Source organism: Rhinatrema bivittatum, chromosome 5 (genome assembly GCF_901001135.1).
Source record: "Rhinatrema bivittatum chromosome 5, aRhiBiv1.1, whole genome shotgun sequence".
Taxonomy (NCBI): domain Eukaryota; kingdom Metazoa; phylum Chordata; class Amphibia; order Gymnophiona; family Rhinatrematidae; genus Rhinatrema; species Rhinatrema bivittatum.
In genome coordinates, this window is record NC_042619.1 from 102,475,689 (window position 1) to 102,502,439 (window position 26,751).

General features: G+C 41.9%; 1 protein-coding gene across 2 annotated transcripts in view; it reads right to left on the minus strand.

Moving 5' to 3' along the window:
- Positions 1-26,751, minus strand: part of STARD13 (StAR related lipid transfer domain containing 13) — a 336,460-nt gene that overhangs the window by 131,428 nt on the left and 178,281 nt on the right. For both annotated transcript variants that reach the window (XM_029602676.1, XM_029602677.1), the window contains exons 2-3: positions 14,718-14,789; positions 589-670 (exon numbers count right to left, since the gene is read on the minus strand). In XM_029602676.1, coding sequence (XP_029458536.1) covers positions 589-670; positions 14,718-14,789 — 154 coding nt within the window. The remainder of the gene's footprint in view (positions 1-588; positions 671-14,717; positions 14,790-26,751) is intronic.

The window sequence follows — 26,751 nt, forward strand, 5'->3', positions numbered from 1 at the left end:
GCATCTGTCCCAAATCACCACATCACGTGACCTCCTTAAACGATATATCATAATTCACACAATTAGTAAATATGCAAGAAACAAAATTTCTGAGCTGCTGTAGAATGCAGATTTTGCATGTTTCTTAAGCTTTAAGAAAACATCTGAAATTTCCAAACTTTTCTACATTTCCTTGCTACTATATATTGTGTCCCTAAAATGACATTATTTACTAATTATTGCTGGGTTAAAAAAAAAAGATAAGCTACAACAAATTCTTGGAAAATCTAAAGAACAAATAGGTAATGTGTACTCCTATTAGTTGGACGCAGAAATGCCAACAGCATTCTTTTGCAAATTTGCCTTTGCCCTAACCCTGCTCAGGCATGTTATGCGCCACTGCTCCCTTTTCCCTCTCCCAGTGCTTCCCCCTTTCTCCTCTGATATTAGGTAACAAATAGCCACAAGCTACCCCTAAGATACTCTTTTTGTAAAGAACATCTAAAAGCTATATTTTGTTGATTCCTTTGAACATATGCTGGCCAAGTGCACTCAGTTTTCCTCATGCTGTACTGCTGGAAAGAAGTTACAAGTGGGCTTTTATTTTACCTGCAAAGGGGTTCTATATGGTCTTTGTCAAGGAAGTCATGATCTTGCTTCACAGCTGCAATGTGAATAGGAAACTGGAAATCTAGGAAAAGAAAGGAAACAGTAAGCATTCATTTTATTCTACAATGAAAACGTAACGATGCAAAACCTTGGAGTTGTTAATCCTCTGTAGGACATTCTCCCTACTTTGTACAGCTTTATGTATTTCTTAAATTACCAGTAGTAATAAATAGAAAAAAACTTCATTTTATACTTATCGCAAGAGAGGGAGAGAAATATTGAAGTGTGAAAGAAAGATAGTGGAAGAGAAGAAAATAAAACTGAAAGCAAGAAAAAGAGGACCTCTCTATTATTCCCACAGCTGGAACCTGGTTTCCTAGCAGATATGCTAATCCTTCTAAAATTAACATTTTTCATAATGGAAGAATATCTAACTTGTTTAACTATAAAAATGTTCTTACAATTTTTTTGTTAAACAACACAGCATGTTTTATGACAGCAATATTAGAGTAGGTCGCTGTTTTTCATGGGGTAATAACACTTTTCAGGAGCAAGAAGCTTCAGTTTATGGCTCAAAGTATACCAAGGCAGGGTAATATCCCATGAGATACATCCTGTTGTGTGCCATTGCTTTTGAAAGTTGCCACATTTATAGCACTGGAAATTATCCAGTTATTCACAGCACTGGCAGTGCAAGACTCCCCCATGAGATCCTACCAGTGCCCCTCAGTCTTGTTCTGAAGGAACCACCTCTAGGGGTGAGAGCACATGCCTGTGAAATATTTGGCTTCTCTGCTGATACTCTGCTGATACTGCCAATACGTTTGTCAAATAGTATCAAACTGAGACAAGGCTGTTTTTCTGATATGGACAACTGCCATTAGGAACTAGATTGAGACCATCAAATTGTTTTACATAGGCCACTAAATAACTTTCAGATAGTAATCACTTTTGTTACTACTAACTAATCCAGCTTTGAACTGGAGATATGCATGTGAAAGGCTCAAGAGTCATTCATGTCCCACCTTGCATGTTATTGTCTAAATAAACAATTAAATGACATTCCTTCTATAGCTTAGGACCCAAAAAACAAAGCGGTAGCCGATCCAGTGAGCTGTGTAACAGTGACGACAACAGGAATCGGATGATAACAAGCCCTTTATTAAAATGCCCGACTCTGGCCGAGTTTCGCTCCCTTGCACAGAGCTGCCTCAGGGGCAACTAAAAATGGACATACAAACAATTAAAACACATACATATGAATATTAAACCACATACATAAAAAAATCACATACATAAAAAATTTTTTTTAAAAAATTAATATATGTGTCATGAAACTATCTTGTGTTAAAAGACATAAAATCAAACAACTACATATATATGTGTATAAGAGTGTGTGTGTACTTATGGATACAATACAGTAAAAGAAAACATACATGTATGGCAGACAAAAAAATTATGCAAATACTAAACAACATTCTTATGCAGAGAGATAGCTTAGTGCATCTAATAATAAGCAATATGAGACCCCTTAATGTAATTTAAAGGATTTTACAAAACAATGTTTATTCATATGTAGGAACTTAAACTCCCCAGGATTTTCAGAGGCTTCTAAAAAAACTAAAAAGTCATGGGATAGGAGGCGATGTCCTTTCGTGGATTACAAACTGGTTAAAAGACAGGAAACAGAGAGTAGGATGAAATGGTCAATTTTCTCAGTGGAAAAGGGTAAACAGTGGAGTGCCTCAGGGATCAGTACTTGGACCGGTGCTTTTCAATATATATATACAAGCCGTTAAGCCCGTTAAAACGGGCTACATTAACATTTTTTTTTTGGATCATTTCCTTCCCCCTCATGCTCCCTCCCACCTCCCCCACTCTCTCCCCTCAGTCACTCCTCTCTCTCCCCCCCTCCCTCCTCCGCTCAGTCACTCCCATCTCCCCCTCCCCCAGTCACTCCCCTCAGTCACTCCCCCCTCCCCCCAGTTACTCCTCTCTCCCCCCCTCCCTCCTCCCCTGAGTCACTCCTCCCTCCCCCCTCCCCTCAGTCACTCCTCCCTCCCCCCTCCCTCTTCCCCTCAGTCACTCCTCCCTCCCCTCAGTCACTCCTCCCTCCCCTCAGTCAGTCACTCCTCCCTCCCTCCTCCCCCTGAGTCACTCTTCTCTCCCCCCTCCCTCCTCCCCTCAGTCACTCTTCTCTCCCCCCTCCCTCCTCCCCTCAGTCACTCCTCTCTCCCCCCTCCCTCCTCCCCTCAGTCGATCTCCGCCGAAGACCGGGAGCGGCGGCCCGAAGACCCGGAGCGGCGGCCCGAAGACCCGGAGCGGCAGGAGCGGCCCGAAGACCCGGAGCGGCAGGAGCGGCGGCCCGAAGACCCGGAGCGGCGGGAGCGGCAGCCCGAAGACCCGGAGCGGCAGGAGCGGCGGCCCGAAGACCCGGAGCGGCGGCGGCATGCGCGCGAGGGAGGGACAGACTTCCTCCCTCCCTCGCCCGCATGCCGCCGCCGCTCCGGGTCTTCGGGCCGCCGCTCCTGCCGCTCCGGGTCTTCGGGCCGCCGCTCCAGCCCGGGTCTTCGAGCCGCTCCCGCCGCTCCGGGTCTTCGGGCCGGTGCAGCCGCCGCCGCTCCGGGTCTTTGGGCTGGTGCCGCCGCCGCCGCTCCGGGTCTTTGGGCCGCCGCTCCTGCCGCTCCTACAGCACCATTTTTATTTTTAAAAGGCACACTGTGACCGACGTGCTCGCATGCGCGGTAGAGCTGCTCTCTACTGCGCATTTGCGGCACGTCGGTCAACCTTCGTTTATTAGGTTGATATAAATGATCTGGAAAGGAATACAACGAGTGAGGTTATCAAATTTGCGGATGATACAAAATTATTCAGAGTAGTTAAATCACAAGCGGATTGTGATACATTACAGAAGGACCTTGCAAGACTGGAAGACTGGGCATCCAAATGGCAGTTGAAATTTAATGTGGACAAGTGCAAGGTGATGCATACAGGGAAAAATAACCCTTGCTGTAGTTACACGATGTTAGGTTCCATATTAGGAGCTGCCACCCAGGAAAAAGATCTAGGCATCATAGTGGATAATACTTTAAAATCGTCGCTCAGTGTGCTGCAGCAGTCAAAAAAGCAAACAGAATGTTATGAATTATTAGGAAGGGAATGGTTAATAGAACGGAAAATGTCATAATGCCTCTGTATCGCTCCATGGTGAGACCGCACCTTGAATACTGTGTACAGTTCTGGTCGCCGCATCTCAAAAAAGATATAGTTGCGATGGAGAAGGTAGAGAGAAGGGCAACCAAAATGATAAAGGGGATGGAACAGCTCCCCTATGAGGAAAGGCTGAAGAGGTTATGGCTGTTCAGCTTGGAGAAGAGACGGCTGAGGGGGGATATGATAGAGGTCTTTAAGATCATGAGAGGTCTTGAACGAGTAGATGTGAATCGGTTATTTACACTTTCAAATAATAGAAGGACTAGGGGGCATTCCATGAAGTAAGCAAGTAGAACATTTAAGACTAATCGTAGAAAATTCTTTTTCACTTAACGCACACTTAAGCTCTGGAATATGTTGCCAGAGGATGTGGTTTGTGCAGTTAGTGTAGCTGGGTTCAAAAAAGGTTTGGAAAAGTTCTTGGAGGAGAAGTCCATTAACTGCTATTAATCAAGTTTACATAGGGAATAGCCATTGCTATTAATTACATCAGTAGCATGGGATCTTCTTAGTGTTTGGGTAATTGCCAGGTTCTTGTGGCCTGGTTTGGCCTTTGTTGGAAACAGGATGCTGGGCTTGATGGACCCTTGGTCTGACCCAGCATGGCAATTTCTTATGTTCTTAAAACAATATACAATTTATATAAAATCAATCACACACAAATTGCACAGACACTCAGCTAACCCTATCAAAAAACTCACATACCATACAGACTCATACATCAAAAGACAAAAATTTTAAAAATCTCAATGTCCCCCTACCCTGACGAATCACAGTTCTTCAAAACTTCAACTTCTCAAACTTGACAAGCCCTTGTTCGCTAGTCTGTGGCTTCATCAGGGAATAATTTAAACTTCATACCCTGACAATAAGGGGATAACCCAGGAATATAAATTAACAATCAATACTAAACATATACCTTATCATTACATACAATTTTCATAAAACGTACAAGGTATAATGAGAGGTGTCCTCATTTCAGGTTGCAAATACCACTGATGTCAATCAGCATTATAATGTTACTATATCAATTTTGCTGGCAATTAAAAATATGTTCAAAATTGCTATCTTTGTCAAATGCCAAAGGAATGCAAAGAATTAAAGGTCCAAAATTAGGATTAATGCAATAAACCAATTTTTGTTTTATTTTAATACAGCAACTCCATTGCTCAAATGCCAAACTGAAATGGTTCTCTTTAGGGTCCCACGACACGGACCCCGTGTTTTGCCCGAAGGCTGCGTCGGGAGGGACAAGGTAAATTTTTTGAAACTGAAACATAAAAACCAAAAATTACACATTTGTAAAAACTGGACCACAAGGGGTGGGGGGGGGGGGGTACACAGTGTCAATATTTATGCCGATAAAGCATATCTTTAATTGCAGAATGGTACTCGTACAGCTGACAAGGCAAGGAAAGCGGGAAGGGTTGACAGAACTCGGTGTTTAAAGCAAAAGGCTTTGGCGCGAGAATTTTACACCAATCAGAGAACAGAGAGCCTAACCAATAAGAACTCAGACAAACAATACAGTAATGAAAACAGTGTTAATCCCAGACATAGTATGACTAGTTATATGAAATACTGCCACTCTATTTCATTATTTAAACCCTTCGGATGGAGACAATCTAATTTAAAAATCCACTTTTGCTCTTTTTGCATCAACATCTCAGAAAAATTACCACCACGGAGGGGTGGAAGTAACATGTCAATGACAAAAAATTTTAAATCATTTTCTGAATGCCCTGCCGATTGCCAGTGTGTGACCAAAGGCGCCGTTTCACGGCCAGTACGATTATTAGAACGATGTTCTACAATTCTTGTTTTAACTTGTCTGGTAGTTTTACCATATAGTTTAGGGCAAGGGCAAGGGCAAAAGATCACATAAATTACTCCCCATGATTGACATGGGGTGGAAAAATTGAGATGGAATTTTCTATGAGTAATAGGATCTTCAAAAATAGAAGTGGGAATGACATGAGGGCAATCAGAACAATGTCCACATGGTTGATGGCCTGAAAATTTTTTTAAAACTAAGGAAGGGCTGTCTTGAAAATGAGAGTGAACTGACAAAAAGAAAACCGTAAGGGACAATCAAAAACTTCATGAAGAGCCAGCATGGACCAGTAACGTTTTATTATGGATGTGATGCTGTTAACATGAGTGGAAAAAGGTAAAATGCAGTTGATATAAGTGTCCACTGTCTTAACTTGAGGATTAAAAAGAAAATCGCGATTCATATACAAAGCTCTCTTAAATGCTTTGCGAAGGACCCGGTGATGGTACTCTCTCTCCCTGAATCTAAGCAGATTTTGTAAATCAAGCTAAGCAGATGCTTAGCGTCGAAGTCTTAACAATTGCCCAGCGGGAATGTTCATTTTTAAAACGGATGGATGATGGCTGTCAAATCGCAACAGGGTATTACGATCTGTACTTTTGCGGAAAATAGAGGTGGTAAAAACTCCATGTTGAAAATAAACTTGTACGTCCAAAAACAAAATTATAGAAGAATCAATTGAATAGGTAAATTTTAGATGCTCACTGCAAGTATTGAGCCAGTCAAAAAATAGGAAAAATTGAATGTCCGTCCCCTTCCAAATCAAAAAGATGCCGTCTATGAAACAGTACCATGAAAAAATAAAAGGAAACCATGAAGAAGTATAAATCAAATTCTCTTCAAACTTACTCACTTTCAATTTACTCACTGGAGTACCTTCGACATGCTCAATGACTCAATCACCGTCAAGCAAGATCGTCTCTGTTTTTCAACAGATTTGACTTCCTTCTGAAGTATCATCCAGGAGAGAAGAACACTCGGGCTGATGCCCTTTCACGATCCTTCTCCCCTCAGGATGTGCCAGATGAACCCCGTCATATCATTGCTCCCAAAAGAGTGGTCCTCGCAGCCACTCACTCATTACCCACTGGGAAGACAGTGGTCGCCAGAAATTTAAGGAAAAAACTGTTTAAGTGGGCACACAATTCCCGTCTGGCAGGCCATCCGGGACAGAGTCATACCCTAGCTATGTTACCAAGATACTATTAGTGGCCAACCATGAAAAAGGACGAACAAGCTTATGTGTGTTCCTGCACTGTTTGTGCCAAGCAAAAACCACCACCTGGACGTCCTTGGGGCCTATTACAGCCTCTACCATCGCCGGATGAACCATGGACGCATATAGCAACCGATTTCATTGTGGACCTGCTATCATCCAACGGAAATAACACCATTTGGGTCACGGTTGACTGCTTCTCCAAAATGGCCCATTTTGTAGCGCTACCAGGATTGCCCTCCTCTACAGAGTTAGCAAAACTCTTCATTAAACACATCTTCCAGAACCTGTAGGTGGGGGGAGGGCTCCTAAGATGGCTGCATGCTGAGAGGCTCGGGAAGCCAGGATTCTTGAAGCTCCTGAAAATTACCTTCTTTTTTGAAATAATGCCTGCAAAAAGAAAGGGGAAAATTCGTGTTTTCCCCTCGGTCTCTTTACCTTCAGTAATGGGACAACAAGAAATCACGAACTTCCTTAGCCCGGCAACAAACTTTCCAAGGAACGAGGATCCCGCTGGACTAGACGGGGAGAGAGCTCTGTCTCTGTCCTTGGAGGAGTTATCCTTGAGTCCAGACCTAAGACAAGGGCCGACGCAGAGGGCTGAGATGGTGTTGCAGCACGACCGCTTATCGGTGAACACCTTCCTGGATTGCTAGCAGAGGGAACAGCTGTAACTGCAGCTCCGAGAGAAGCGGGACTTGCGGCTACAAACAATCCAGGGACACCGAATGGCGAAGTAATATCAGGTACCGGGCTAGGACCAGGGGTAATCGGGGAAGAACCCTCGGGAGGAACTCTGCAAAATCCTGCGGGAGGAGTACCCGAATTTGTCCCTTTGGTTGTCCCTGAACGCCCTCAGGTTATAACTCTTGTCGCTTTGTGGGAAATGATGGCAGGCATAGTGAATACCTTCAATGGTTTTAATACAAGACTGGAACATTCAATATTACAAAGTACTACAATTACTTCTCAAATGCAAAAACAGATAAATGTGATTACTGATAAAGTTCATGCTTTGGAAGAGAAGGAGTCTGGAAATTTGGAGTTCAAAGCTGCCACAGTAAGAGAGAGAGATACCCTAGCTAAGAGGATTGAGACTCTGGAAAATAAGTCAAGGCAATTGAATTTGCGTATTTTGAATTTTCCAAGAGTGATTGGAGAGACTCCATATACCACCTTAAAGAAATTTATGGGGGAAACTTGCTTATTGTGGCGGTTACTACCCTAAACCAATTAAGCCTGATACTTCACTTTGAATGCATAAACAGCGTTGCTCTATGCTTCAACTGCAGGGGGAAATGTGGAAAAGAGGATTTACATTCAGACAATATCCAACAAGGCACTGATCTGTGCAGTCTGGATAAACAAGCATCAGGGTAACTTGCTTGATGCGGCGGTTACTACCCTTAACCATTAAGCCTTATGCTTTACCTTTGATGCAACTCCACCATTACTCTCTGCATCAACGACAGGGGGTGGCAGGAAATTCAAATCTAACAGTTACCAACAAGGGCCCTGAACTTGGTGGTCGGTGAAACAGTTAAGTATGGGAAAATAAGTGTGGGAGCATGCTGGGCAGACTGGGTGGGCCGTTTGGTCTTTTTCTGCCATCATTTCTATGTTTCTATGGAAAGCTATCTTTCTGATCCAGAAGCTTCTACTAAAGGCTTAACAGTTCTTTATGGGTATTCTGATGGGTACATTTGGCAAACAGCCATAAAAAATCTTAATAAATAAGTGGAATTCAGACCTAGGTGTAACCTTCAAGGCTAAAACTTGGAAGGCTATCTGGACAAATGCTCATCATAGCTCCTTATGTCAGAACTGGGTTGAACTGATGATTCATCTGCTACTTGGCACATATCAAACTCTGCTTTTTTATTCAAAGCTATTTGCTGAAGCTAGTTCTCAGTGTTGGAGGGATTTTGGTGAACAGAGTTCATAAATACACATGTAGGTGGTACATCAATTTTGGTACAGGGTAACACAGGTAATTGCAAACATATTTAACCTCTTTGTTTATACAGTGCCAATAACTAGCCTATTGGGTTGTTGGAAAGGCTTGTTGATTCCTCACAAGCACAGAATGTTGGTCAGTCAGTTATTGTTAGCTGCAGGCTTCATAATTGTCACTTTCTGGAAAAGAAACTCCTATATTGAATACTGGCATCAGCAGGTGCAAAATATTGTGGACATTGAATGATTACAATATAAAATGCAGCATGAGTAGATTAAGTATAATGCTATTTGGGGTCTACTGCAACAATACACTGCTGCCCAAAGAGGCTGAAACTTGGTTTTATATACATGCTTTATCTCTCTGAGGAGGGATCAGATTATTAACTGTGAAACTGGGATTCATAATTGTTTCTATTTTGTACTCTTTTAAGACGCTGTACAATATTTTGCACCTGCTGATGCCATAAAGTCTAGAGGATGTGAATGAAGAGAGGGTGGATTGCGGGAAAGACAGCTAATACCTGGTGATAATACCCTTAGGAGTAGATTTTATAAAGTTGCGCACACGCGTACTTTTGTTCGCGCACCAGGTGCGAACAAGAGTACGCGGGATTTCAATAGATACGCGCGTATCCATTAAAATCCGGGGTCAGCGCGCGCAAGGCTGCCCAAAATCGGCAGCCTGCGCGCACCCAGCCATGCAGCCTGCGCGCACCCAGCCATGCAGTTCGCTCCGAGGCCGCTCCGAAATCGGAGCGGCCTCGGAGCGAACTTTCCTTCGGCCTCCCCCCACCTTCCCCTACTTAACCCACCTCCCTGGCCTTATCTACCCCCCCTCTACCTTTGTCGCAAAAGTTATGCCTGCTTGAGGCAGGCGTAACTTGCGCATGCCGGGCCGGCTGCTGGCGCGCCATGTTCTGGTCCGGGAGCTGGTCCGGAGGCCGCGGCCATGCCCCTGGAACGCCCCCGAGCTGGAACCACGCCCGCAGCCCCGCTCCGGATGACGCGCCAGCCGCGTCATGCCCCCCGATGATGCGCTGGTCGCGACCCCCCCCCAAGGAAAGCCCCGGGACTTATGCGCGTCCTGGGGCTTTGCGCGCGCAGGAAGCCTATGCAAGATAGGCTCGGCGCGCGCAGGGGGGTTTGGGGTAGGTTTTCGGGGGTTACGCGCGTATTCAACATACACACGGTTACTGTTATTGTGACTCCGACAGCGCTCTATGCTTCAACGGCAAGAGGAAATGTGGATAAAAGGATTTGCATTCACAAAAAAGCGAGGAGTAGCTTGCTTGTTACGGCGGTTACTACCCTGAATCAATTAAGCCTGATACTTCACTTTCAATACATATCCAGAGTAGCTCTCTGCTTCAACGGCAGGGATGAATGAAGAAAAGAGGATTTATATTCAGATAACAACCAGCAAGGACTGAATTGCACAGGCTAGGTAAACAAATAAGCGTGGGAATAGCTTGCTTATTGCGGCGGTTACTACCCCTAACCAATTAAGCTAGATACTTCACTTAGAAGCAGTTCCAGCACTGCTCTCTACATTAATGGCGGGGGTGGAAGGGAAATAGAACCAAAAGGTTACTAAATACCAAGAGAAACAGATAAGTATGAGAGAGAGAGAGAGAAAACAAAAGTGTGAAAGCTTGCTGGGCAGACTGGATGGGCTATTTGGTTTTCTTCTGCCGTCATTTCTATGTTTCTATATATTACAGTATTAAAGTTGTGGGTTGTTTTGTTGTATTTTATACTCTGACTGTATGCCAAAAAAATTATAAATAAAGTTATAAAAAAATTATCTTAAAATACAATATACTTCACAAAAAACTAAACCAGCCCAAAACAGAATTTAAATTTCACAAAGTGACCTTAATGATTACTCACCAACACAAGTCAAATTTCAAAATGAACAATCGCATATCCTCCCACACTATCAGCATTATTTCTAAAATGTGGTTCATGCACAATACATTTAAACCATCATGTATATGTAGAAGATCATATAACAATGTTGCCAAAGCACCCACCAGCATCATCATTGATATTCCTAAAACATGGAGCATTCGCAGTGCATCCAAACCACCATTTATAAATGAGTGATCATGAGACACTATCACTAAAGTGACCTCTTATTAGAAGAATGATCACATGACAAGGTTACCTAGACAACTCTTTGTTGGAACCTTAATCACATGCCAGGAATCAAAAAAGTCATTTCCTCCCTAACCAGATATCGCCATCATGTGACTCAATTGAATCCTAATAAATATGAACAAAATTATAAAAACAGTCCACTCAGTTCCTTGGGTTTCAAAGTCTTCCAAGAAAAAAAAATCAAGTGTTTTTCCCATTGTATTAATGCACATGATATATCACCAGCCCTTTTGAGTGACACTTGACAAATTACAAAGAATTTAAGATATTCAAGGGAATGGTTAATGACACCCAATGTTCAATTAAGGGTGCCTTTAACTTCCCAGTCCTAATACAAATTTTGTTTCCACAACGTATGACCGAATAGACTGACATGTCTGCCCAATATAAATTAAATTACTTGGACATATTATAGCATAGATCACCTAAGTAGTTCCATAATCATAAAACCAGGTAATATATGATGAATGAGAAAAATGACTCAAAATCATTATATGAAAACACACAGGGACGGATTTTAAAAGGGTTACGCGCATAAGGTATGCGCGTAACCCTTCTAAAATGGCCCTGCGTGCGCCGAGCCTATATTGCATAGGCTTCCGGCGCGCGCAAAGCCCCGGGATGCGCGTAAGTCCCGGAGCTTTCTTGGGGTGGGTGTGTCGGGGGCGTGACGCGGTCGGCACGTCATCCGGGGGCGTGCCGGGGGGCGTGAAGCGGTTTGCGCGTCATCCGGGGCGGTGCCGCGGGCGTGATTTTGGCCCGGGGGTGTGGCCGCGGCCTCCGGACCAGCCTCCGGACCGGAACATGGCGCGTGGCAGCCGGCCCTAGCAGGCGTAACTTGTGCGATAGAGGTGGGGGGGGGGTTGGATAGGGCCGGGGGGGGGAGGGGTTAGGCAGGGGAAGGGATGGGAAGGTGGGGGGAGGCGGAAGGAAAGTTCCCTCCGAGGCTGCTCTGATTTCGGAGCGGCCTTGGAGGGAACGGGCAGCATGCGCAGGGCTCGGCGCGCGCAAGTTGCACAAATGTGCACCCCCTTGTGCGCGCCGACCCCTGATTTTATGATACGCGCGGCTATGCGCGTAGCTTATAAAATCCGGTGTACTTTTGTTCGCGCCTTGTGCGCGAACAAAAGTATGCGCGCGCGCGCTGTGTTTTAAAATGTACCCCAGCGTGAACAGGTACTGCAAGAAAACTGCCCCATGTTTTCAATGGAATACTATTAAGAGGTATGGATGATGAAGTTAAATAATCATATAAACTCCTAATTTTTTTAAAGGCATAAACAGGTAACTCTTTAAATATCTCCATCCCTTCAAAAGATGCCAGGGCTTACATAAAATAACCTTAATACCCCAGAGTAACTTGAAAAAGGAATTTCATATACAAATCAGGATAGCGAGGATTTAGCTACAAGTAACAAACAGCAAAGTTGACATCACTGAAGATTTTCTGCTATTTGAATCGATGAAAGATATAAGAAGAATTAATTTGTACAATGCATTTTCTAGAGAGAGTGCATTGTAAAAATCAACTCCTCTTGTACCTTTCATCGATTCAATTAACAGAAAATCTTCAGTGATGTCAACTTTGCTGTTTCTATCTCCTACTGTTTATGTAACCCTCCCCGAAACCCCCACGTGAGTTCAAAGTGCCCCCTCTTAGAGAAATAGTAAAGTGACATATTGGTCTCTCTCTCTCTATGAAAAAAAGGTGTAGTTATGTAAGGACCTAACGTGAAATGATAAATGACCCTGTAAGTTATCCAGATAGGTAGCGCCACCCAGTTACGCCTACTGCCCACCCAATGAATACATGGCTAACTATTTAACCGGATAAGTGACTTATCCAGCTAAGTGGTATAGCCAGATATTCAGCAGCTGCCACTTAGCTGGATAAGTTCGATTTATCCAGTTAAGTAGCATTTAAATATCTACCACAGCATGCATATTTATTGTGGACATCCTGAAATCCTGACAGACTTGCGGCACTCAAGAACTGGAGTTACCTAACCCTGATTTAAATTAACACCAGCAATAAATATCTAACATACTTTTATAGAAAATTATGGGAGCAGAACAAAGTATTTAAACAATACCTTATAGTAATAATCATTTACATTGCCTAATCATTACCTACTACACAATGTCCTCAGTGAGTATGACTTTATTAAAGTGTTAACTACTGTATTTAGTCAGTATTATAAAATGAGGATGTGGGGGCTATTCTTACATTCCAATTTAAATACATTGGTCATATGGCTCTTTTTTCCCCCATCATGCAGCATTTTAGTTAATGAAATTGCAGCTTTACAGATATTCCCATGGAAAAGGAATGCTTGGCTATTATATTTTTTCTTCAACAATAAGTATTTCAAATAACAGCATATGTAGGTTAAAGGTGAAAAGGCAAGAACTGGATAAATATTAGCAAGACATTACAATTACATGAAATCCTGGGAATGACCTTATTGCACAGTGCTACTATTGACAAACAGTGACAAATAGTGGAAAAATCTCTAGCAGTATGAGTAATATATTCTAGTTTTCTACTATGAGCAGTATTTTAAACTCTAAAATACTGACAGACCAGTAGACATCCCTGCAAAAAAAAAAAAAAAAAAAAACCACCAAAAAAACATTCAGGTATTACACTAGTGCCCTACTCATGCATACCCTCTGAAAATGATCCTATTATAAAACAACTAACGCCTGTCTGTTCACAAACTCTTCTGCATGGACAAACAGTTATATACTTGAGATTCAATATAAAAGCTCAGGCCCTGCAGATATCAGAAAAATGGTCAAAAGTACCTAAAATTGGTCCCGGGTTTAAGTTTTGTGACTTTTAGTTTAAGCAGCAAGCAGCTTATGGGCTTTTTTTTTTTTTTTATTATTATTATAGCTATCCATCCCATGCATGCACAGGTTTTTATACTAGCAATAATACACTAACCTCACTTTTTCTTCTTTTGCATTCTAAATCACACTTTCAGTCTGGCCTGATTTATACCAATGAATGTCTCCTGTCTCTCCCCTCCTCTATGGCATACATATTTAGGTCTTAAGCCTCATCTCATATAGCTGAACCATTTTGTAGCCTCTCTCTGAACCACCTCCAACGTCTATATCCTTTCAAAATATATGGCCCTCAGAACTGGTCAAAATATTCTAGATGAGGTTTTACCAATGACCTGTACAGAAGCATTATTACCTTCTTGTTTCTGTTGGCTACTCCTCTCCCTATGCATCCTAGCATCCCTCTCACTCTGGCCTTATCATACTGTGTTGTGACCTTGGGAGCGTCGGACATGATTACCCAAAGGTCTCTCTTTCGGTTGGTGCAAATCAGTTTCTCATTCCCACATCGTACATTGTTTCCTTGGATTTCTTCACTACCAATACATGATTTTGTACTTTTTTGCACTGAATCTTAACTGTTAAGCCCTTGACCATTCTTCAAACTTTCTTAGAGCACTAATGGGAGAAAATCAGTGGAAGAAAAGGAACTTTTCCCTCCCCCACAGGGTTTCGCCTATTTTAGTTCGTTATAATAAACCCTGCTAAATTCCTGGGAAAATTAAAAAAAAAAAAAAAGGTTCCCTATATATTCCTAATTTAAATAATACAACACATACATACTTATACTGCCAATATCTAAAACATGTATTGTCTCTTGGGACCAGAAGTTATATTTTGCTTTCAGAATTTGTATTTTCAGGCTGATTAGATACTTGGAAACAAAGAACTCACCCTCATACAACTGAGCATATTGAGGAAATCCAGCAGCTCGTAACCAGTCACATGCTTCTTTTGCTTCAAGTTCTAGAAGAAAACGAATAGAAGAGGGACTTTATATTAGTCTGCTAAAAATAATATTTGTAAAAGAAAATGAACCAAGTAACTGAGAAGAAGAAATACTTTTTTAGGCTAATCAATGTATTAAATGTCAAGCTTTTCAGATTAATGTCTCTACCTTAGGTAATCAAGAAAGGAAGGGCGTTAACAATTAATAAGATTTGATTTACACTGGTTCCAAAGACTTTAACCATGTCATAAGCAGGTGTGGGATAATCCAGGGCACCTGGTTGCTCAGATATCTAAAATTTTATTCCCGTCAACTGCCAGCAGTGGTCTGTGTATATAGTAGGGATTTGCATTCATTTGGAATGAAATAGGAAATATCAACAATTTCATTATGAAAGCAACTTTTAAAGCCATTTATGTGGATAAAGCATAAAAGGCCCCTTTGAAAATTTTCCACCTGGTGTTTGTGCATATTTACGTACATACATGGATTGTGTGTGAAAACATATGCACACCCTATTTACTAAGCATTTTTCTCATAGACACAAAATGGGAGAAAACCTTTAGCAAATAACACCTTGAGATAGGCGTTTCGAGGACAAAGTTGGGGCTGGATTGGGATTTATGCATAAATTCCACTGGAAAAGGTATCTGCACAAATATCAGTTGAAAATCTTTGTGTGGATATTTTCTGATTCAATTTTCACAGTAACTTTTCCCTTTGAATACTGACATATCTGCAGACTTTAGTCTGCATTATCTTAAAATTGCCATCTGTATAACCTGAAATAAAAATAAAATCATTTATCTTAAGCTTCATGAACTCTGAGGTCACATAACTTTAAATAACATGATAATAAAGGCTGGCTTTCATAAGCTACATATCTTTAAAAAATTGAAGCCTCTACTTAACCCAAATGACTTTAGGACTGTTTTGTAAACACTCATATTTTCAAAACTTGACCACTGCAATGCCTTACTTCTAGGACTACCCAAAAATATTCTAAGACCACTTCAATTACTTCAAAATGCAGCAACAAGAGTGCTGTCAGGTGTAAGAAAATTTGATCATATTACTCCAACTCTTACAAATTTACATTGGCTCCCATTAAAATACAGAATTGAATACCAGGTTCTTTGTTTGATTCACAGATCAATATTCAATGAACAAATGGAATGGGTAAATGCAGCTCTTCACTTTTATACTCCCCAACGTACTCTCAGATCAGCTAACAAAGGTCTACTTTCTATTCCAACAGTTAAAATTGCACATTTGAATAAAGTAAGAGAAAGAGCCCTATCAATCACTGGCCCTACTCTCTGGAACTCAATTCCAGATGAGCTAAGATTAGAGACAAATTTTCACAAATTTAAAAAAAGAGTTAAAAAATGTTCAAACAAGCATTTAGCAATGAGTTTATTTATTTTATTTATTTATTTATTTTATTTTATATACCGGCAGCCGTTTGCACATCGTGCCGGTTTACAGATAACTTACAACCAAGGATATATAGGCAAAGCCTTTACAAGGAACAGTTTGTAACATAAACTCAGTAACATAGCAAAAAACAAGATAAATAAATAGGGGAGGGATGGATATGGGTAGACGAGACAAAGGAGGGGGCGGGGGAGGGTGAAAAGGATACATAAGGAAAAGATATGTACAGGGGTTTGAGGAAAAAGTGATAAGCACATAGATTATATACAAAGTAGTATAAGCGCAGAGGAGCAATGATTGAGGGGGAGAGGCGTTTGGCTAACTAACATTTTAGGTTTGCAGTTCTTTGGGGGGGGTGGGTGCAGGGTGTGGGTCCTGAGGAGGGGTGTTGGTGAGGGTGGGTGGTTGGATTAGGGTGTTAGTAAAGGATGATGATGAGTTACCTACAAAATATTCAAGCAGCAATGAATAAATTTCATTTTCTCTTTTACTTTTAATTTAATGTTATTCTTTTATTTTAATGGTTTTACTCATGTCTTATTTTATTCTAAATTTTTTGTTTCTATTTTTAATTTTATCATTATTATTTTATTTGTTGTAAAGTATTATTTGTCTTATGTAATTTTACTTGATATAAATGTTGAATTTATATTTTGTACTAATTTTATTTATTTGTTGTAAACCGGTATGGTTGATATACAGAATATCGGTATATAAAAATATAAATAAAATAAATAAATCTGGAGGTGAGACTAGAGATACAAAACAAGTAAGACTGTGATGTTGCTACTGTGGTCAGTGCATTGCCATAGATTTTGACATTTGATCAAATAGTTGTGCTTCTAGTTTCTTAAAAGAAGCATAGAATTTCCCTGAACAGTTTATTATTATTACCACCATCATTTGTATGGTGCATACCAGATGTTTACAGCGCTGCACAAAGTCATAATGGACAGTATTTGGAACATATAATCTAGCCAAGATAGACAGACAAGACAAAAAACAAATAGAGGCTTTAAATTAAGACCACAGGTAACGACTGCGAAGATTCAAAGTAGATAGAACAAATGTGAGAATATAGCTCAATGGTAGAGCATTTGCATGCTGATCAAGAGGTTCCAGGTTCAAATCCATGTGTCCTCTTTCAGAATAATTTTCCATAGCCTCTGCTCTTTAATTCCTTTGATAACTCAGCTGGTACAGCAGAGGACTGTAGAGGAAGATTAGAGATTGAAGGAAAGCTGTTTACACTTTGTTTCCTTAACCAATAAGCTATATACTTTTGATGCAACTCCTACATTGCTCTTTGCTTCAATGCTAAGGGGTAAAGGAGAATTAGATTCAGACAGCAACCAACAAGGACACTAACTTTTACAGAATATACCATCTGCTGGGCAGACTGGAGGGAACATTTGGTCCTTTTCTGCCATAATTTCTATGGGGTGGATTTTAAAAGGCCCACGCACCGGCGCGCCTATTTTGCATAGGCCACTGGCGCGCGTAAGTCCCGGGGCTTTCGAAAAGGGGCGGGAGGGGGCGTGTCCGGGGCGTTCCCTAAACGACGCGGCGTTTCGGGGGCGGGCCCAGGGGCGTGGCGCCGGCCCGGGGGCGTGGTCGAGGCTTCCAGACCAGCCCCCGGGACCGGAGGATGGAGCAGGGCTGCCGGCGACGCGCGCAAAGTTACGCCTGCTTTCAGCAGGCGTAACTTTGCCAACAAAGATAGGGGGGTTTAGATAGGGCCGGGGGGGGTAGGTTAGGTAGGGGAAGGGAGGGCGAAGGAAAGTTCCCTCCGAGGCCGCTCCGAAATCGGAGCGGCCTCGGAGGGAACAGGCAGCGCGCGCTGGGCTCGGCGCGCGCAGGTTGCACAAATGTGCACCCCCTTGCGCGCACCGACCCCGGATTTTATAAGATACGTGCGGCTACGGGCGTATCTTATAAAATCCAGCGTACTTTTGTTCGCGCCTGGTGCGTGAACAAAAGTACGCGATTGCGCAAGTATTTAAAATCTACCCCTATGTTTCTCTGTTACGATTAAATTGAACAGAGGCAACTTTAACTGAGTATCATCAAATATGATGCAGGGTTCTGGAAACGTTTCAAGGAGAAAGTGTAACAGGCCTTGAATAAAAACCCTAGTTCAGTCTGAGATAAACAGAGATGCACTCCCCAGTCTAAAGCACCTAAATGCTGAAACCTAACCTTTTATAGAAACATACTGCAAATTACATACAGTCACTTACAGCAGGCCTGTCCTGTATCATCACTCATCATTCCATATGCTTGAAAGCACCTCTACCATATTATAATATTTTATTTACTTAGATGAGCAATTTATGTTTCAGCCTAAAATGAGTTTGAGAATATACTAACTTCTTTGGGAATGATGAATAAGAAATGTATAGAAGATCCTCATATTAATACTAAAGGACCCCAGTGGGAACCCTACTAAGGAATAGCAAGGTCATGCAATACAGATTAGAGGAATGTACCATTTCTGCAACTGCACCCCTATTGGAGGTTGTAGCAATGGTTTATGCCATCTTTCAAATATGCAAGAGGCTGCTAGTGTCTGTATAGATATTTTAGATTGGAGATGAAAGGGTCAGAACTTTTCCTTTCATTTCCTTAAGTATGCATAATACAGGCCCAAAGCCTTGGCTAAGGAGTCTTAGTTAAGAGATGTATTTCCAATTTACAACTAGTAATTGGTAATCTCTCTCTCTTTTGTTTCTGAGTTATTTATTCATTGCATGATTTTTGTGGCAGGAAGTTTTATTCACTCTTCCTGAAAAAGGAGTGGATACCCAGCTGATACCATAACCAAGAGAGGGCGAAAAGACATTTATTCTATTCCTGATAACTAACATTTTAGGAATATTTTTTTAATAAGATATTTGACAAAATTTAAATTACTTATGCAGCGTGGATGATTGAAATTTGGTGATGCTGTAACATGTTTATTATGTTGAATTTTTTGTTAATTTAATGTTATTTTAATTTTGATTGTGCATTGCTGGATTTTTTTTATTGTATTTTGTTTATGTTAGAGTTATTTTTATGTTATTTGAAGTTTGATTGTTTTAAATTTTGTACCACCACTTGGGGTAACATGTTTTACAAGCGGATTATAAAGTTTTAATAAACAAAATGAAATGAAAGAGTCACCACACTGGTACTCCTTTAGAGCAAATATGCTGCAGAGGTGCCCACAGGGTACAATAGAGTTTAAGATCAAGCAATGAATCTTAAGCATTCCAGAGGAATCCCTAAGGAAACAGGAGAATCATTTCCAGTTTGTCCAGGACAGCTTCATATTCCATCCAAAGAGAAAGAAGGGACCCTGAGGGAGTGATTAACGGTTGAATGATTTACAAATTTATTGTTTTCAGCTACATTATGAATATTACCAGATAAATCTGTACCTAGTACCATATTATTCATGTTGAACAACTACTTCAGTAAAATTGTATGTTAGAACACCATCACAGTATCCAGTTTCTTTATAGGCACTTAGAAGATGAGAATATACATAATACCTAGACAATCGAGGCTTATCTTTCTCCTCAATGAAGTACCTGCATTTAGGGCAGATACAGAGAAAGATAAGGACTTAGTCCCAGTACTGAATGCGAGCCCCCTCCTTCTTTGGACAGACCAGGTGGGGCTACAATACTGAAAGTCAATACAGGAGGCCAAGGTCCAAGTGCCTGCTGGCAACCCTATCATGGCACCAGTTGTCCCAAGCCCTCTCCCCACCCCTGCCAGCACGGGTTATGACTTTCTGCCTCCTCCCTCTATTTCTTCCCAATTTCACTGAGAATTGTAGGCCAGAGTTGGGGCCAGAGGGACAGCAGTTAGAACTTAAAAGGGCTGTCTGATGAGTGATGTTCTTTCCCTTTATGTTCGGCAGCCTCAAGAGGGAAATTCAAAGCTAGAAGGCGTTCATGATGGTTTGGTTATATATTGCCACAGAATGTTGAGGATATCAGGATTGTAAATCCTGGTAAATCATTCTGTTTTAACGAGGGCTTATAATATGGTAAGGGGTATGAGGTATGTTACCACTTGGGGTGGAGGTGCCCAAGTCAGTAATGCAGTGAAGGCCCTGGTAGATCAGACTGGGACAGCTCCAGAGGGGGCTGCTGCTGCCTGGTGGACTGAAGAAGTCCTTTCCAGGAAAAGCTTGAAGTATGTACATGCTAGGAGGATTGCGAATAATGTTAAATGGAAAAAAGGAGCGGTTTAGGGGCATGATTCAGAAGTTTCCATACAAGTTAGTATTTTTAAGCCATATAGTCGAATATATTACTTAACTTGTACATAGCTTTCACACCTGCTAACAAGTCTCAGAAAAGAAGTCACAGTTGCCTTTTCTCTGCAGCTTTTGAGAAGGAGGTCTGGGTTAAGTGGTGAAGAGTCTAGGTGAACTGTGGAGCTCTCATTATTACAAGTACGTGGACAGATAAGCATCTTCATAAATGGAGCATACACATTATAAAATACCTGCCTCTGCACGTAACCTGCGGTAATTATGTGCATGTTACAATTTTTTGTGCTTAAAATATGTGCATATATCTAAAGTAAGCGTAGAAAGTATGTGGCTCCCTGTGTTAAAGAAAAAAAATGTGTTCATACTGAAACATACATGTGTACTTTTAGGACGGAGATATACAGTGCTCCAGCTGCACAGTTTATAAAATACAAGCATAATTTTCTCAATGTTCCCTTCTGCGTATATCCACTGACTTACGCACACTATTGAAAATTACCCACAAAACATGATGGTGAGTTACTGGAGGGGTGGGAGGGTATCAAAGCTGTCTATGTTAGTGTTGGACCAGCATATTTTATCCTACCTTCTGAAGAAGAGACGGCTTTATGAGATCAGGGCCGGTGCTAGAATTTTTGCTGCCCTGTGCGAACAATTACTGTGCAGCCCCCCACCCCCTATTCATTCAGTGCCTGTGCTGGATCCATCAAAGAAAGCTCAGCTCCCTCCTGCAATCTATATTTTTAAAAATTGACACGCCCGCACCCACCCCAGAACCCATGAATAGGGAAGGGTCTTAGGTACCCTAAGCAAACCTTACAGCCTTGCACAGATGCCACCCCCCTGGCCACCCACCCATCCACACACACACACACTCCCACACCCTTTGCAGACACACACAATTAAATTATGCATTTATAACAAATTTTACATGACAAAACATTCAACATTACAGTTTTCTGAGGCAAAAATATCACTTACAACATGTATATTATATTTACATGCACTCCTGTGGTGCCAACCAGAAAGCTCTACAAAAAAAGACACTTGGAACTCCTATGGAATTAGACATTTTATAATGTGTAATTTGCCTAGTGTGTGTGTTGGGTGTGAGCTTGGCCCTCAGAAAGCCATAAATAAACCGAATTACCATTACAATATAGTAAAGCTCCATACTAAAACAACCCTAACAATTTTATCTATGAAAAGGCAACACTGCACATATTACACCAGGCCATATAACACCAATAAAACTCTTATTAGGAAACCAGGCTGCTATAGATCTCTACACAGAAATTACATACCAGCAAAATACCTCACCTCAGTCACATATGCACAACACAGAGAGACCCTACCCTCCGATAACTTGCGTAGAGAGAATAATTTTCAAAACCTACCAACTCAGCTGGAATAGTAAGTGTAGAGTTCCACAGCACATGCACTTTTAGCTGGGTTAAGGGTAGGTATTCTTGAGCACATGTTTTGGGTGGGATTAAAAAATAGTATACATATAGGGGCAGATTTTCAAAGGCTACACACGTAACCTGAGAAAATCTGCCCCTGCGCACGCCGAGCCTATTTTGCATAGGCTCGGTGGTGCGCGCAAGCCCCAGGAAGCGCATATGTCCCGGGGCTCCGAAAAAGGGGCGTTCCGGGGGCAGGGCCGGGGCCCCAGCCCGGGGGCGGGACCAAGGCCTCCGGAACTTCAACGATAACGGTAGGGGGGGGTTAGATACGGCTGGGGGGCGGGTTACATAAGGGAAAGTGGGAGAAGGTGGGGGGGCGGAAGGAAAGTTCCCTCCGAGGCCGCTCCAAAACCTGCACGGCTCGGCGCTCACAAATTGCACAATTGTGCACCCCCTTGTGCGCGCCGACCCTGGATTTTATAACATGCGTGCGACAGCGCACGCATGTTATAAAATCGGGCGTAGATTTGTTTGCGCGGACAAATCTATGCCCGCGTGCAGGTTTGAAGATCTGCCCCATATTGTATTTTCAAATGTAGATGTGCAATTTCCAAGTGAAATTTAAATGCACAAAAACCAAGCGTGAAGTCTGTGGGCAGTTATACTCGTGGGCAATTTTCAAATGGCAAATCTGCATAAATTTTCCCTTTGAAAGTTTGAACAAAGTGCATGGGTACAAAGTACACATGGATTTATACCTAGGCAGACTGTTTTGAAAACTGCCTCCTTACAGGCCAATTTTTAAATTAACAAAAATCAAGAGAAAAAACTCTATCGCTGATGTGACATATTAATTTTGAAAAATAATTCTGTGTTTGTCTGTGTTTTTTTAAGATTTGTTTTTAACACCTACACTAGGTAGAATTAATATTTTATCAAACAGTATATATTAATGGAGGTGGAGAGAGGTTTCATATACTGTGTAGGTGGGTTAGATAGGGGAAGGTGGGGGGAGGGCGAAGAAAAGCCTAGGGAGGATAACTTTAAAACATGCACAGCACGCCCATATACATGAGTATATGGACACAAGAACATTTATTTCTGCATTTTATAATCTGTTCATATATGATATGTGCAGGTTATAAAATACACACAAACATGCCCTTAAGGGCACATATGCAAGAACTGCATGACAGACAAGTTCGGAGTTATCCAGATAAATTACATCACTTATACAGATAGGTTCCGATTTATCCAGCTAAGGGCCTCATTTAGGCCTGCGATACTTTAGAAGATGAGGGGCGGGGAGCCGAAACGGGGAACGGGCCTGCGCTAGCCGGAAGCGATTGCACCGTCGCGGTGCGATTGCTGCCGGCTAGCGCCACCATATTTATTTATTTTATTTATTTATTTGACCATAGGAGGTGAAGCTATTGGGAGCGAAATAGGCAGCGAAAAGGCACTTACCTTTTTGCTGTCCGCGGCATCGGCGCAGAGTCGGCCCCGGTGATGCCCCGACTCCTCCTCTTCCAGGGCCGACTCCGCCTCGACTCCGCCAATGCGATATTGGAAAATAAGGCCCTAAGTATCTGTGCATGAGTGTGTGCATGAAAAAAGCATGAGTAGGAAAGTGGAAGAAAGGCACAGGAGAGGAGGAGAAGAAAGGCCTGGCTTCATCCCTCATACTGCTTTCTCTGGAGACCCCCAAGCACCACATCCCAATTCCTTGCCAACTGTATCCCAGCTCCTTCAGGAGCATGAGATATTTACAGAAAAGACCAGTTGAACAATATAGTCAAAAGTTGGTTGAAAATAGTGGAAAACAAAACAAGCATCTGTGAAAAAACATTAAAGATCTAAAGTAAAATGTCACAAAGTGTTCACTGCCCTCACCCAAATCTCTGCTCTACTGTGGTGTTTGCTGATATCTTTTTTTCCTGTCTCACTTGCTGATCCTGGGTTTATTCCTATCTTTCTTTCTCTCTTTTCTGTCTCTCTTACAGAAACATAAATATGATGGCATCTAATCTCTCAAATTTCATTACTGTTGCATTGCCTTAAACCCTAGTTGTACTTGGAGCACAAAATTCCACATTAATGAAAGATGCAAACCTTTCTTTCTCATGACATCTGCACTCTTTTTCATTTTAATCTGACTTAAATTTCCTGCAATAATCTGTTCAAACTAAAAAAAAATAAAAAAATTACTACAATAAAGTTTTGCACTTTAATAGATATAGGTTGAGTGCATAAGCAGCTCATTATTCTTTATTAGCAAGTCAACTACCATTTTTACAGAGGTAACCGCAATAATGCAGTCTCAATAACTTAGTTTACTGCATCTTAATCCTCACTGCCTGTCATGAAAAAACCCATTAATACTGTTTTGTGGACATTTGGATTTAATAAATCCAAATTGGTACAATTCTGGGGTCTTTTTGGACCACAACCCAAATACCTAATAAATATTACAAAGTAATTCTGGAAAATACATGATTTATTTTAAAACATAAGAACATGCCATACTGGGTCAGACCAAGGGTCCCATCAAGCCCAGTGGCCAATCCAGGCTATAAGTACCTGGTAAGTTCCCAAAAAATAAGTCTATCCCACTCTACTGATGACAGTAATAACAGTGGCTATTTTTTAAGTCAACTTGATTTCTCCTCCAAGAACTTATCCAAACCTTTTTTTAAACCCAGCTACACAAACTGAACTAACCACATCCTCTGGCAAAAAATTAAAGAGTTGAATTGTGCGTTGAGTGAAAAAGAACTTTCTCCAATTAGTTTTAAATGTGCCACATGCTAACTTCATGAAGTGCCCCCTAGTCTTTCTATTATCCGAAAGAGTAGACAACCGATTCACATTTACCCGTTCTAGACCTCTCATGATTTTAAACACCCCCTTCAGCCGTCTCTTCTCCAAGCTGAACAGGTCTAACCTTTTTAGTCTTTCCTCTTAGGGAGCTGTTCCATCCCCTTTATCATTTAGTCACCCTTCTCTGTACCTTCTCCATTGCAACTATATCTTTTTTGAGATGTGGCGACCAATATTGTACTCAGTATTCAAGGTGTGGTTTCACCTTGGAGCGATACAGAGGCATTATGACATTTTCCGTTTTATTCACCATTCCCTTCCTAATAATTCCTAACCTCTGTTTGCTTTTTTGACTGCCACAGCACAATGAGCTGACGATTTCAATGTATTATCCACTATGACGCCTAGATCTCTTTCCTGGGTGGTAGCTCCTAATATGGAACCTAACATCGTGTAACTATAGCATGGGGATTTTTCCCTATATGCATCACCTTGCAGCTATCCACATTAAATTTCATCTGCCATTTGGATGCCCAATTTCGCAGTCTCACAAGGTCCTCCTGCAATTTATCACAATCCGCTTTTGATTTAACTACTCTGAATAATTTTGTATCATCTGCAAATTTGATTACCTCACTCGTCGTATTCCTTTCCAGATCATTTATAAATATATTGAAAAGCACGGGTCCCAGTTCAGATCCCTGAGGCACTCCACTGCCCAACCCCCTCCACTGAGAAAATTGCTCTCTTTCTCTCTCTCCACTCCACTCCACTCCACCCCACCCCCTCTCCCCATGCTCAAAAAGGAATTTGCAATATTTATTGCGAATTGCATTTCAGCCGTTTTGGGCATATTGCACAGCTTAACGCCAGGAAAAAAGGTGTAGTTATTTCCAGCATTAAAAGCGTTATGCGTGGGCATTAACACCATAACACAGTTTGATGAATGACCCTATAAGTCTGTATTTTTTGATATAATAAATTTTAATCTATTTGATTGTATCATGTTTTAATTGAGTTTTTTGCTTTTTTTTTTTTTTTGAGTAAGCACCACACCGGCCCCTGAAACAGGTGATCAGGCAGAAAGCAGAGTTGCTTACCTGTAACAGGTGCTCTCCTAGGACAGCAGGATGTCAGTCCCCACAGATGGGTGACATCTTCGGATAGAGCCTGGCACGGAAAACTTATGTCAAAGTTTCCGGAACTTTCATTAGGCACACTGAGCATGCCTGGCATGCCCTAATCCACACATCCATGCAAGGCTCTTCTTCAGTCTCGTAACATAGAGTTACGATAAAGATAAACTAAATAAAATATAAGAAACCTAACTCCGCGGGGTAGAGGGTGGGTTTCGTGAGCACTAACATCCTGCTGTCCTAGGAGAACATCTGTTACAGGTAAGCAACTCTGCTTTCTCCTAAGATAAGTCACTGCAACCTCAGCGTCCACTGAACCTTGTGCATGAGCAAACGTGCCAAGGGAGTAACATGGATGGTTGCAGCCATGTGGCCCAACAGCTTCAACATGTGCCAAGCTGACACCTGCTGGCTATGTTGAATCACCGCCGATATGGACATCAAGATGACCGCCCTGGAACGTGGCAGGAAGGCTTTTGACTGAGCCATGTCTATATAAGCTCCTATAAACTCCAATTGAGAGGATGGGCTGGGATGGGATGGGACTTTGGGTAGTTGATAACGAACCCTAGTGACACCAACACCCGGATGGTCAAGCACAAGGACTGATCAGCCCCTATCTGAGATGTGCTCCTGACCAGCCAATCATCCAGGTAATAGAAAACAGGCACTCCCACCCTGCGGAGGTGCGTCCCCACCACAGCCAGGCATTTTGTGAAGACATGTGGGGCCAACACGAGCCTGAACGGCAACACTCTGTACTGGAAGTGCTGTTTTCCCACCACAAATCTGAGATACTTGTTGTGACTTGGGAAGATCTTGATGTGAGTGTACATATCCTTCAGATCGAGGGAGCATAGCCAGTCCTCTTTTTTTCAAGAGGGGAATCAGGGTGCCCAGGGAAACCATC